At 43.6% G+C, this 14,178-nt stretch overlaps 1 protein-coding gene and 1 non-coding gene across 8 annotated transcripts in view; both read right to left on the reverse strand.

Moving 5' to 3' along the window:
• The window catches only part of LOC133409381 (MYND-type zinc finger-containing chromatin reader ZMYND8-like), a 34,557-nt gene extending 20,674 nt beyond the window's left edge, over positions 1-13,883 (reverse strand). For 3 of the 7 annotated variants that reach the window (XM_061689314.1, XM_061689260.1, XM_061689336.1), the window contains exons 1-4: positions 13,665-13,883; positions 13,450-13,509; positions 2,577-2,781; positions 2,241-2,475 (exon numbers count right to left, since the gene is read on the reverse strand). In XM_061689314.1, coding sequence (XP_061545298.1) covers positions 2,241-2,254 — 14 coding nt within the window. In that variant the 5' untranslated portion in view covers positions 2,255-2,475; positions 2,577-2,781; positions 13,450-13,509; positions 13,665-13,883. The other 4 variants (XM_061689277.1, XM_061689325.1, XM_061689270.1 and 1 more) reach the window with 4 other exon arrangements.
• trnak-cuu (transfer RNA lysine (anticodon CUU)) lies at positions 13,346-13,418 on the reverse strand. Its single transcript has one exon. It is a non-coding gene; the product is annotated as a tRNA-Lys (tRNA).
• Positions 13,884-14,178: the final 295 nt, after the last annotated feature.

Below are 14,178 nucleotides of genomic sequence, written 5' to 3' on the forward strand. Positions count from 1 at the left end.
CTCCCCCCTCTCCCCCATCCCCCACTCCCAGGCTCAGACTCAGACACTGGCCCATCCATGCAGGAGCAGCAGAGAGTTCTGTGGAGATTGCAATCCAACATAAAAAAACAGGGTCAATCATGAAGATACAAGCTAAATCCACAGTCAAATGAATATTTGGCAGAAAGCCTTTTAAACAAATATTCCCCATCAGGTCGTTTTCTCGTTGCCCGTGAATACAGCAGTCTCGTAACTAATACTGGATATTCAAAAAGCAGGCAGGCCCTCAGAAAGCATCCTGAAACCCACAACACATTTATCATAAGTAGAACAAGCACAATAGTGAACAATGAAGGTTTCTCAAAAGAGTAGATAACCCTGGAACCAGGCACACGGGAAGCAAATGGGTATTCCAACTTTAACCTAAAAACATTACAACCACCCAGTGACACAAACCCCATGGGAGATTTTTGGGCTTGCATTATGGAACCTTCTTAAACAAATGTCATTGCTTTGTTAAGACCGACAACGTGCAAGCAAGGTATGTATTTAACATATGCAAAAAGAATTGTTTTACAATGGAAACATCTGCATCAGCTTTTCCTAATCAAAATACAAGTCATTTAGCATTGCAACATCAAAACAAGGACTCATTAGCAAATAAGCTCAACGTGTTCTCTGAATATTCAGAATAATAGAATAGAATTGACCTGGATTTTATATAAGGCTGAATCAAAGATGGCTGTGGAATTTTCCAGAAGGGCCTTCTCTTTGCTGCTCTCCCTCTGCTTGTCAATCTTTAACCTCTGCTGCATTTGCAATTGGCTGGAGGGCCAACAGGGTGGAACATTATTGGTCGGCTGAGTTATGCCACACGGATCACTGTGTGGCGGCTCCCCTCTTCAAAAGCATTTTTTTTTTTTTGGTGCAATGCAGAGATCCCCCCCCCACACACACACACACAAGACAGTTCATTTCCCTTCAATGTATTTTGTCCTTCTTGATTATGACAGTAAAAGCCAGAGGGGACTTCAAAAGGCCATTTGGGAGACTATGTGGCACTAATGCATCCCTCAGTGGCTGTGCTATATAACTTCTGCATGTGGAAAACAAGGCGCAGAAGATTTTTTTTGCCAACCATTGCATACTAAATATATTTAAGTCAGCGCAACACGTTCTCGCTAGAAAAAAACACCTCCTGGAACTTATCAATGATCATAAATTAATTAGTGTCAAAAGAAACCAACTACATGTTGCACTGACATCAACAACTCACAGATTTTCCAGGAAACTAAACCTACATTCAGATTAAAGAGGTTTGAGTCATTACACTGTCTGATTTGTGTGAGCAGTAAAACCTTAGCCGAGAAGAAATCCCTGAGCACAAAATGGCCACTGTGTGAGGATAAGAGAGAGGAAGACGCAGTTTCACAGTAGTGCAGTGTAGTTGGAATGTAAACTCAAGGCCTGTGGCTGTAAATCAAGGAAACCAGCATCTTTATCTTTATTTTTGAAGTTTGGAGTGTAATAACTGAAAGAGATTCCACCTCTGACTAAAACTGTGGTTCGTAGGGGATCATTTCATCTAAACAGAGTATGGAACTCAATCCATTGAGTTTTCCTTTGTTGTCAAAATATGTTACTTTACATGCCAACATAAGTGGTACAGTACACATGATACTTACAATTGCCATATGTAATAGTCAATCATTAAAAACAAAAAAAAGATCTGTACTTTTCATCCACTGTGAGCTATTTCTACTCCCCAATGTGTCTATTCCCTAGTCTGGCATGACACAGAGGAAAACAACACAGAGCCAATCTACTTACAAAGGGTATATAACAGCGCCCTCCTCCAAAGCCCATCCCCCATTCTTTCTCTGCCAGGCTACAATACAAGGGAAAGAGATGTGGGTGCCATTTTAAAATCTACAACTTCTTTGCATTATAAAAAAGGAAAAGGATTTTCCATGGTCCACTTTTCCTCCTGTATGGCAGCCTGCATGTCAGGGGCAGCCATGTGACCCTGAGACACAGATAGAGAGCAAGGGTGAGAGTCGTTACCCAACCCCCCACACGCAGCACAGTGAAGCACAGAGGCCTGACGAGGCCTCCAATCCGCCCCAGCTCCTCCTCCTCCTGCACACTAAACTGATTTCAATGTGTGCGCATTCATCATGAAACCAACAGCCACCACAACAACGAGAAGGAAGCCATGCTGTTACGAGAGAGTTGAGCTAGAATATAAAGACAGAGCTTACCTCTGTGGATGCATGGCTGTCTGACACACTGTTATGTCAACACTTAAAAAACATGGAGGACACTCTCAGCCCTCAGCCGGGGAAGGCTCTGCTCTTCAGGCAAGGCGATCAGGCCCTGTGTTGCTAGCCTGATCCTGACTGGTTGCCTTCCACGCAGGCAAGATGATACGCCGCATCCGATTGGCCGAAACGTTTCCTGAGTAATTATCTTTGTTCAGAGCAGGCAGGGGCAGCACTGTGAGTGTCAGAGACAGAAAGAAAAATAAGACGACTGCTAGCCCCCCCCCAAAAAAATGCAAAACGACTAATATGAACATTTTCCAAACATATACAAACCACATGTAAGCAGTTTCCAAGAGTAGATCGTGGTGGAAGTTGCCTTTTCTTTTGCATGAAGGAAGAAATGACAGCATGTAGACTGGCAGAAGGAAGGCACCGTGGCTACTCTGAACAAGCCTGATTTTTTTTATATGGAGAGGGCCTTTGTTTAAACTCCACCCTTCCTCCGTTTTCAGTGAGATGACAGGCTGGAGCTCTTTACCTATGACAAAAATATAGTCTGAATAATACTGTTACAAAATAAACTGAAATTATACGATAAACAATGTTTTCTTTTTTTAACAAAAGGAACTCAAGTAATGTCCATAATCCCTTTTTTATATCCAATTGCTCCACTAAACTAATAATAATGTAGCTTAATGACAAAATTATTATACTGCATACGGTACAACAGTATACTAATTAACAGATTTTTGTTAATTTGATTTTCTCCTTGATACTGTGCCCTACATTTCCAAACTACTTAAACTATTTGCATTGCACAGAAAACGAAACAACAATAATATAATAGAAACAACAAAACATAATGTAGTGGCCTGATGTAATGATACAGTGTGTACGTATTTAAAAACTGTGAAACCTTCTCAGTTCCTAATTCTGTTTCTGAGAGAAACAACTGCATTTCGAGCTGCGACTAAGAATTACCATTGTCGCTGAGATGCCTTCTACACTAGTATCTGCTATATTATGGGTAAAACAATTTTTCTTTTTTTTTTATTTACAGACCTAGGTACAATAGGGCCATTAGTTAATTGTGAAATATTTTTTCCCCCTGATTACTTTTTATTCACCGATTAATGTTGTTTATTTGGTATTGTTTAATGATTAAACAAAACCAAATAAACAACAATTAAGCAATATCACACACGAGGGAGTGATGTACTCGCCAATCTTTTGAGCCTGAGAGATACTTCTTCGGTACTGATTAATGCGAGTGGCTACGACTTTGCTATACACTTCTCAGGGTGCTTCGGGTTCAACTACGTCAATGACAGGTTACTCATACTACAGCTCCAAACAACGATTATTTTTCTAATAGATGTTTTTTTCCATAGATTTCTCATGATTCAACTACTGGTTTAGTCCGTAACATGTCAGAAAATAGGGAAAAATGTTGATCATTGTTTTCTATCATTTTTTATTTTTTTTTCCCCCAAGATGGCGCCTACCAGTGTGGTCGCCTCGGTTACGCGCTCTCTAGTATTGTTTTTGTTTTTGTGTTTTTCGTTCGTCTTTGGAGACATTACACGACTCACTTACACAAGGCGAGACTTGCTAACTATCAAGGAGGCTACTCCGGACTTTCTTTCACCAACTTTCGCAAATCCGCTCAGTTTTTTCCCCGAGTTACTCACCGGGGCGGCGTCCGCGGTTTTCGCCGCATGGAGGCGGAGGCGACGCCGCAGAGGGAGGCGAGCCGGCATCCAGGTGAAACTCCTCAAGAGAGGATACAGATTGGCGTTCCCGTCGATCCACCTCGCGAATGTACGCTCCCTACCCAACAAAATGGACGAACTTCATCTTCTGATAAAGACCAGTAAAGACTTCGTACGTTCCGCCGTCATGTTCTTTACGGAGACCTGGATTTGCGACGCTGTACCCGACGGCGCCCTCATGCTTCTGGGTTTTCATCTTCACCGAGCAGATCGTATCACGGAGTTATCGGGGAAAACAAAAGGCAGTGGGATATGCTTCTATATCAACGAAAAATGGTGTACGGACGTCACGGAGCTCAGCAGACAGTGCAGCCCGCATTTGGAGCCGCTGTTTTTGAACTGTAAGCCATTCTACTCGCCGCGTGAGTTTGCATCATTCATCCTGGCTGGCGCCGATATTCCGCCTCAAGCTAACAAGAACGCCGCACTGTTAACGCTCGCCGAACAAGTCAACAAAATTGGAAAAAAAACACCCGGACTCACCCCTCATTACTCTCTGGACTTTAACAAAGCTAAACTCAACCACGAACTCCCTAAATACAAGCAGCACATCGACTGTCCTACCAGGGAAAATAATATTTTAGACCACTGCGCTACTACGGTACAAAACGCATAATGTGCTATACCTCGTGCCGCCCTGGGCTCATCTGATCACTGCTTAATTCACTTAATACCGACGTACAGGCAAGAACTTAAATGGGCGAAGCCTACAGTGAAAACAGTGAAAAAGTGGACCAATGAAGCAAAGATGGAACTTCAAAGTTGTTTAGACTGCACAGACTGGAGTGTCTTTGAAAATTCAGCTGGCAGCATGGATGAATATACGGACACAGTCACATCCTATATCAGTTTCTGTGAAGATGTGTGTGTACCAACAAAGTCATTTCGCGCATTCAATAACAACAAGCCGTGGTTCACTGCCAAACTTAAGCAGCTTCGCCAAGCTAAGGAGGATGCATATCAGAGCGGGGACAGGGCCGTGTATAATCGCGCTAGAAACCTGCTGACTAAAGAAATTAACATTGCAGAGGAACTATGGAGCAAAGTTGGAAAAACAGTTGAGCACTAACGACTCTAAATCAGTCTGGTATGCATTCCAATCGCTAATTACAAGCGACGATCCCCCCAAGCTGAGAACAATAGCACACTAGCCAATGACTTGAATACCTTCTACTGCAGATTTGAAAAGGACACTTTCACACCCCACACCCATCCGGCCGCACCCCCGACCACAATCACAGCTCTGACTTCTGCGTTTACCATCCATGGACAGGATGTGAGCCGCATCTTTAAACAACAACATTTTAACAAAGCGGCAAGCCCAGACCATGTGTCCCCATCCTGCCTCAAAGTCTGCACGGACCAGCTCGCGCCAGTCTTCACACAGATCGTCAATAGATCTCTGGAACTGTGCGAAGTACCATCCTGTTTCAAACGCTCCACCATCATTCCAGTCCCCAAGAAACCTGCAATCTCGGGTCTAAATTACTACAGGGCTGTCGCCTCGACATCTGTGGTCATGAATTTCTTTGAACGTCTCGTGCTGGACCACCTCAAGAGCGTCACAGGTCCCCTGCTGGACCCCCTGCAGTTTGCCTACCGAGCGAAGAGGTCTGCGGATGATGCAGTCAACATGGGACTGCACTTCATCCTTGAACACCTCGACAGCGCAGGGACCTACACGAGGATCCTGTTCGTGGACTTCAGCTCAGCGTTCAACACCATCATCCCTGAACTCCTTTCATCCAAGCTTCTATAGCTCAGCGTCTCACCTGCCATCTGCCAGTGGATTTACAGCTTCCTGACGGTCAGGACACAGCAGGTGAGGCTGGGAGATACCACCTCATCCACACACAGCATCAGCACTGGGGCGCCCCAAAGGTTGTGTCCTCTCTCCGCTGCTCTTCTCTCGCTACATGAACGATTGCACCTCATCGCACCCCGCTGTAAAACTCCACAAGTTTGCAGATGACACCACTGTCATCGGCCTCATCAAGGACGGTGACGAGTCTGCATATCGACAGGAAGCGGAGTGGCTGGAGCTGTGGTGCGGCCGACACAACCTGGAGTTGAACACGCTCAAGACTGTAGAGATGATCGTGGACTTCAGGAGGCATCGCCACAGCTGCCCCTCACGCTGTCCAGCTGCCTTGTGTCAGCTGTCGAGACCTTCAAGTTCCTGGGAATTACAGTCTCTCAGGACCTGAAGTGGGCAAGTCCGTCCTCAAAAAGGCCCAGCAAAGGATGTACTTCCTGCGGCTTCTGCGAAAGCATGGCCTGCCACCGGAGCTGCTGAGGCAGTTCTACACAGCGGTCATCGAATCAGTCCTGTGTTCTTCCATCAGAGTCTGGTTTGGTGCTGCTACAAAAAAGGACAAACTCCGACTGCAACGGACAATCAAAACTGCTGAAAGGATTGTCGGTACCCCCCTACACACCCTTGAGGACTTGCACGCTGCCAGAACTAAGACAAGAGCGTGCAAAGTCCTCTCGGACCCTCCGCATTCCGGTCACCAGCTCTTCCAGCTCCTTCCCTCAGGTAGGCGCTACCAATCAATGCAAACTAGAGCTAGCAGACATTCCAACAGCTTCTTCCCTCTTGCGATCAACTTCTTAAACACCTAACCTACAATTCTATTGCAACATGCTGGCAATTTTTTTTTTGACTTGAGTTCATTGTCACATATCTGTGGGGCCAATTATATATTACTCTTGCACTCACTGTAGTAGTCTCGCCACGCTGCACTATTTGCATATCTGTTGTTGACCAATACTGGCCACTCATGCCAGAGTAGCATTTGCTCCATTTGCACACTGACTGAGGAGTATCTGCAACATTTGCACAATCAACATTGTCCCAGATTTTCGCGCTACTCGTCACTTTAAACTCCATACATGAAGTCTCGGCGCCCTTTGCACAATGGTCATTGCACCGGACTATTGCAATATTAGTCATTCGAACTGCTCTAAATGCTAGAGGACTCTGCATCATGTCTTTATGTCTCAAAGTGTTCTCTGTCAATTGACTGTCTGTTGTCGTACTAGAGCGGCTCCAACTATCGGAGACAAATTCGTTATGTGTTTTTTGGACAAACTTGGCAAATAAAGATGATTCTGATTCTAGAGTAAAAGCATATTTTTGGAAATTTCTTATTTTGATTAAACACAAAAGAAAATTAGTTGTCGTACATACAGTACATCCATATAGACATACAGTATATACATGCATAGATACATACATACATAAGAATTAGCTTTATTGGCCAAGTGTGTTACAAGACACACAAGGAATTTGTCTCTGGTAGTTGGAGCCAATTTAGTATGATAACAAACAGCCACTATGACAAAATATACATTTGGGACATAAAAAGCAGGCGGCACGGTGGCCGACTGGTTAGAGCGTCAGCCTTAAAGTTCTGAGGAGCGGGGTTCAATCCCCAACCCCGCCTGTGTGGAGTTTGCATGTTTTCTCCGTGTCTGCCTCCTGCCTGATGATAGCTGGGATAGGCTCCAGCACGCCCGCGACCCTAGTGAGGAGAAGCGGCTCAGAAAATGGATGGATGGATGGATGGATGGATAGATAAAATATGAATGTGCAAATTCGTTCAATAAAATTTGCTAAACAATATCACTTAATCTAAAACAGAATATATAAAATAAAATCTTTGTAAAATAAATTCAGGTCTAAGAAATGGTCTTCTGCTGTTGTTTCTACTTTTTAAACACCACAATACTGTAGGCTCACCAGGCAGATGGCAAAAACAGGAATAAGGCTGCAGTGGTCATAAAAAGTATACACACCCTGTTCAAAAAACAGGTTTTTGTGTTGTAAAATAATTTGACCAAGATAAATAATTAAAAAAAAAATTGAATGCAACCTAGAATTTGGAGAATTTGACTGATTTATTTTTGTATCTTTTTTAGAGGGGAGGTGAAAATAAACAACTGAAATAAACTTGAATGTGATTGACTTGAGTTGACGCTTAACATACTGCCTTTTTGGCCAGGTCCCCATTGCTAAAGAGTTTTAATTGGTTACCCGGTTAAATAAACTTTTAATAAAATAAATTTCAAACAAATCTGGTTACACAAGGATGCAGTCTCTCTTATAACTGGCATGTGGCTGTGTTCAGAAGTACCAGAAAATGAACAGAAGATGCATCTTTTACAGTTGTGTCCATAAAATAGTGCTAATGTTGCCGTATGCACTGCCAAAAAAACTGCAAAAACATATCGCAAGGCGTTTTCTCAAGTTAGAAGTGGGCTGAAATGTCCAAGTTTGGGAAGTGACATGCATACATTTAATCCAAAATGTTACTGGAATAAATTTAGCGGGTTACTACCCACCTCTGGTGCAGCGACAATTGTGCAAATGGTGCAGAGCCTTCTCAAACACAAAAGTGGGCAGTAGTAATGAACAACTATGCAAATAATGGTGCATGATAAAACAGTAAGTGTATGAATAATGTAGAAGTGTCCTGACAGATGTGCAAAATTGGCAGCATGTTGCAATGACATTGTAAGTCAACTGTTTAAGAAGTTAATGGCAAGAGGGAAGAAGATGTTGGAATGTCTGCTGGTTTTAGTTTGCATTGTTCGATAGTGCCTACCTGAGGGAAGGAGCTGAAATAGGTGGTGACCAGGGTGCGGAGGATCCTAGAGGATTTTGCATGCCCTTGTTTTAGTCCTGGTAGCGTGCAAATCCTCAAGAGTGGGTAGGTGGGTCCCGATAATTTTTGTTGGCAGCCTTGACTGTCCGTTGCAGTGTGATTGTGTCAACACACTGTCCGTTGCAGTGTGATTGTGTCAACTATGTGGCAACACCAAATCAGACTGTGATGGATAAGCACAGAACAGATTAAATGACTGCTGTGTAGAACTGCCTCAACAGCTCCTGTGGCAGGCAGTGCTTCCTCAGAAGCAGGAAGGACATCCTCTACTGGGGCTTTTTGAGGATGGAGTTGAGGTTGGTCTCCCACTTCAGGTCCTGAGCGACTGTAATTCCTCGGAGCTTGAAGCCTTGACTAGTGATGCACCGAAATGAAAATTCTTGACTGAAACCGAAAACCAAAACTGAGGAGCCCAAGGCCTAAAACCCTAAGCCGAAACACTGAAATAACTTAAACTGAATTTGTAAGCACTTTTCACACAAAAAATGCAACACAAAGTCATTTACATTAATTAAAATATAAAAATAAATCAAACCCATCAATTATTAGAAAACTATGCCAATCATTAGTAAAATTGCATTTCTGACTATGACTACAGAGTTGCCAACCAAAATAAATTCCCTTCCAGAACAATTTGTTTGAATTTCCATATTTTCTAATAATGTCAAGAACATTACTATGGGACAGTTATTCCAGTATGTTATGTAGTAGGACAAAAATAATTTTGCATACTGTTCAGTTTCACAACATAATCATTACTCTATAATTGTAATAGTTAATAAATTATGCCTTCAATATTTGTTATTTTACTGTATTGCATCAACCTTGTAATGGTAGAGGCATTTGCAGCCAAATGTCTTCTCTTGAATGCTCTTTTTGTGTTTCCTGTATCCACTATTGCTGCTGAAATTATGCAAATTCCCCATTGTGGGACTAATAAAGGTCATACAATGTACTCTAAAAATGTGTAATGTTAATGTACTTTTAAATTGATAGGCTGACTTTCTCAAGTGACGTAGCAGCGGTGACGTGTTAATTAATTTCCGGTTTCCGGTCCCTGTGTTTATGTAGCCGTCTAGCGTTATATATATCGTATAGTTCAGTATATCCTTCTATAAATACGTACTAATTTGCCTGCTATTTTGGTCTTCAAAGTTGGCTAATCTTCGCTATAACACTGTTCCAGCCAGACCTACAGTATTGTATTGTAGCACCCAATCACTTAATTTGGTGTTTTGCGACTTCAGGTCACGATAGCTTAGCAACTAGCTTCCCCGCCGTCTGTCTCCCATCTTATACTCCCTTCGTCCTTTGTGATAACAATAATTGTCAAAATGTAGTTTATTCACTGTCATGGAGGCGATGATCAGTGACTTGCGCTGTGTTGACAACAGACGTGATGCGCATGTTCTTGTACTTCTGGAGGTTGGCATCGTATCGTATCGCATGCCACATTAGCCATAGCTCGTAGATAGCTGGGGCGGTGCATATACATGACATGCAACAAACATTGCACCTTAGTTGTGGAAAGGAGCAAGGTTGGGTGACAATAGGGAAGCTGCAGTGTAGACTAGCATAATGATGGTGAAGCCACGCGGTTCCCTCAATTTATTGTGCCATGCAAATTTTAATTATTGCCGTAACAAAGACATTAATTTGTGTTTATGTTAGGTGCCACGGTGAGCGACTGGTTAACACATCTGCCTCACAATTCTGAGGACCCAGGTTCAAATCCGGCCTCATCCCAGTTTTCGTGTTCTCACCGTGCCTGCGTGGGTTTTCTCCGGGTACTCCGATTTCCTCCCACATTCCGAAAACATGCATGGTAGGTTAATTGAAGAGTGAGTGTGAATGTAAGTGCGAATGGTTGTTTGTCTATGTGTGCCCTGCGATTGGTTGGCGACCAGTTCAGGGAGTACCCCGCCTCTTGCCCAGAGTCAGATGGGATAGGCTCCAACATGCCCCAACCCTAGTGAGGATAAACGGTATGGAAAATATATGTCTGGCCTATGTGTTTATGTTACCACTAGTTGAATGTGTGCCTTATTTAACTGTCACCTTTATGGTTGTTTAACTGTCACCTTTATGGTTGTTCATAGACTTCAGCTCAACATTCAATACCATCATCCCTCAACAACTGATCTACAAACTGGACCAGCTTGGGCTCAACACTTAGATGTGCAACTGGCTGCTGGACTTTCTGACAGGGAGACCACATTCAGTACGGGTCGGCAGCAACAGCTCCAGCATCATCACTCTGAACACGGGGGCCCCTCAAGGTTGTGTGTTGAGCCCTCTCCTCTTCACCCTGCTGACCTTTGTCTACACACAGACATACAGCTCCAACCTCTTCATCAAGTTTGCAGAAATCACAACTGTGGTGGGTCTCATCAGCAACAGGGACGAGACAGACTACAGGAGTCAGGTGAGCCGCCTGGCCGGGTGGTACACAGACAACAATCTCTCCCTAAATGTGGAGAAAACCAAGGAGATTGTTGTGGACTTCAGGTGAGCGCACTCCCAGCATGCCCCCCTGAACATCAACGGTGCTGCGGTGGAGAGAGTGCGTAGCACCAAGTTCCTGGGAGTGCACATCACCGAGGACCTCTCCTAGACCAGTAACACCTCATCACTGGCCAAGAAAGCTTACTAACGTCTCTACTTCCTGCGCAAACTGCTCCTCTGCTCGTTCTACAGACGGACCATAGAGAGCATCTTGACCAACTGCATCACTGTGTGGTACGGAGCCCGCACCGCATCCTCTCCATCGCATAATGAGGGCAGGTGAGAAGATCATTGGAACGTCTCTTCCCTTTCTGCAGGACATCTACAGCACCCACCACACCCGCAAAGCCCTCCGCATAGCGGGGGATGCCACCCATCCATCACGCAGCCTCTGCAGTCTGCTGCCATCAGGGAGGAGACTGCGGAGTCTGCAGGCCAGGACTAGCCGACTCAAAGACAGGCTGTCAGGAATCTTAACTCTCTGCCCGCTCTGCCCCCTCTACCTCTTCTGTCCTCTGCCTGCCTGGACTCGGACGGCCCACAAACATGCACATGCACACACACTCACTCACTCACTCACTCACTCACTCACACACACAGCTTCCTGACGGTCAGGACACAGCAGGTGAGGCTGGGAGATACCACCTCATCCACACACAGCATCAGCACTGGGGCGCCCCAAAGGTTGTGTCCTCTCTCCGCTGCTCTTCTCTCTCTCTCTCTCTCTACTAACGATTGCACCTCAGTGCCACTTTAGCAGCATTGGGGTTTTGTCATCTAATTATAGAAATATATGTCTTATTTGCCTTGGTTCTCTGACCTTGACTATATTGCACACCTCACCTGATCTTTGATATTGGCACATTCAATTAATACTTTGTATGCTGTTTATACCATAGTTTTATTTAGCTTTTTATATTGTTATTATTTGCACTGGTTTTTGTAGCACCACTGGCCCTTGAGTACCGTAATTTCAATCACCTGTATGTGTTACGGCACGGTGGGCGACTGGTTAGAGCGTCTGCCTCACAGTTCTGAGGAGCGGGGTTCAATCCTCGGCCCTGCCTGTGTGGCGTTTGCATGTTCTCCCCGTGCCTGTGTGGATTTTCTATGGGCACTCCGGTTTCCTCCCACATTCCAAAAACATGCATGGTAGTTTAACTGCCAACTCTAAATTGCCCGTAGGTGTGAATGTGAGTGCAAATGGTTGTTTGTTTCTATGTGCCCTGGGATTGCCTGGCAACCAGTTCAGGGTGTACCCCGCCTCCTGCCCGATGATAGCTGGGATAGGCTCCAGCACGCCCGCGACCCAAGTGAGGAGAAGCGGCTCAGAAAATGGATGGATGGATGTATGTGTTACGCATATTGAAGAATTGACAATAAAAGCACTTTGTATATTGTTTGTCAATATGTGCCATGCGATTGGCTGGCGACCAGTTCAAGATGTACAGCTGAGCTAGGTGCCAGCATGCCAGCAACCCTAGTGAGGATACGCGATACGTGGATGGAGGGATGATTATCTTAAACATTAAAGTGGGAAACTGCAAAAAAAACATTATTTTTAGAAGGGGGCCAATACTTTTTCATAGTACATGTGTACGTTGCCTAACTACATACACAAGATATTATTTTTCTTGTTTTCTGTGAAGTTTGAAGTAAAGCTGAAGATTGGCCCGTGAAAATCAGATGGCTTGAGCGGACGCCGCCATTGAAAAATCTGAAAATGGCCTGTTTAAACATAACATTTTCGTCTCAACTGATATGAAACATACGGTCATTTTTCTGTCAAAGATTAAAAGTTTCGGTGACACATTTCCTATGAATTAAATTTGGTTTGATTGGCGACATAAAATCTTCAATTCTTATTCGATTCTTACAAACTAGCGCTCATTTTATTTGTGTTCCAAATCTCTATCCAACGATATCCTCTGTTTTGATATTCAGTCTGTTTGAAATGTTTCGTAAAATACCTACATAAAAGAAGCCTTTATATCATAAGGTACTAATTAGAGTAGTCAGTTTCAGTTTCATAGCCCAAAAAACATGCTACATATACATAAAATAAACAACACTAGTGGTTTGTATCGATAACAAATATGTATCAGAGAGAATTTAATGACAGTCAAACTCAATTACTTTAACTTGAAAAAATATTCGCCCAACGTGGGGCTCGAACCCACGACCCTGAGATTAAGAGTCTCATGCTCTACCGACTGAGCTAGCCGGGCACACGACCGATATGGTCAGAAGTAGTCTTACAGTGTACTGAAGAAGCACTTGAGGTGGAATCACTATCCCTGGTAGGTCGCATACTGACACCTAGCAACCAAAACAAGAAGGAATGTAAGGCGAGTTAAACTAAAGAGTCATTACATAGTACAGGCTTAAAACATTGGCAATGAAATACCAAGAATACTGCACCCGCATTTAAACTTCCAAATTAAAGGTATCGGAATTGTATAAAAAATAATTACCTGCTAGCAGCCATCCGCCCGTCCGTTGTCTACCAAGACTTTCAATATCTAGCATTCGATAATATAGCTAGGCTAAGAAATAAATGAGGGTTTGCTTCTTACTAAAACATATGGTGTTGTTGGCCAAAACAATGGAGATTTTCAAGCCACGACGAACTGACAAAGATGAAATGATGCATTAAAAAATTGCAAGTGGTAACTTGGTGGCTTTGTCTTGCTTGGTGGTGGTAGATTTCAAGCGGTGGCGCAGCCACAGCACTCTCTTCTGGTGGGACCACTTCCATTACACGCATCGATTAGTTATTCTTCTCATAACTTTAGATATTGTTTTTAAAATGTTTATTTTGCTGGAAAAACACAGGACGATAAAGTATTGCCCAAGTCAATCATCCCAATTATTTACACATTTAACCTAAATGTGTGTTTAGACTCGTGGTATTGACACAGCTCTATATCATTCGATCATCATTACTGTCCTGAAATTTGTCATCGTGACCAACATTAAATCATGAAA

This window comes from Phycodurus eques, chromosome 1 (assembly GCF_024500275.1).
Source record: "Phycodurus eques isolate BA_2022a chromosome 1, UOR_Pequ_1.1, whole genome shotgun sequence".
Lineage (NCBI taxonomy): Eukaryota > Metazoa > Chordata > Actinopteri > Syngnathiformes > Syngnathidae > Phycodurus > Phycodurus eques.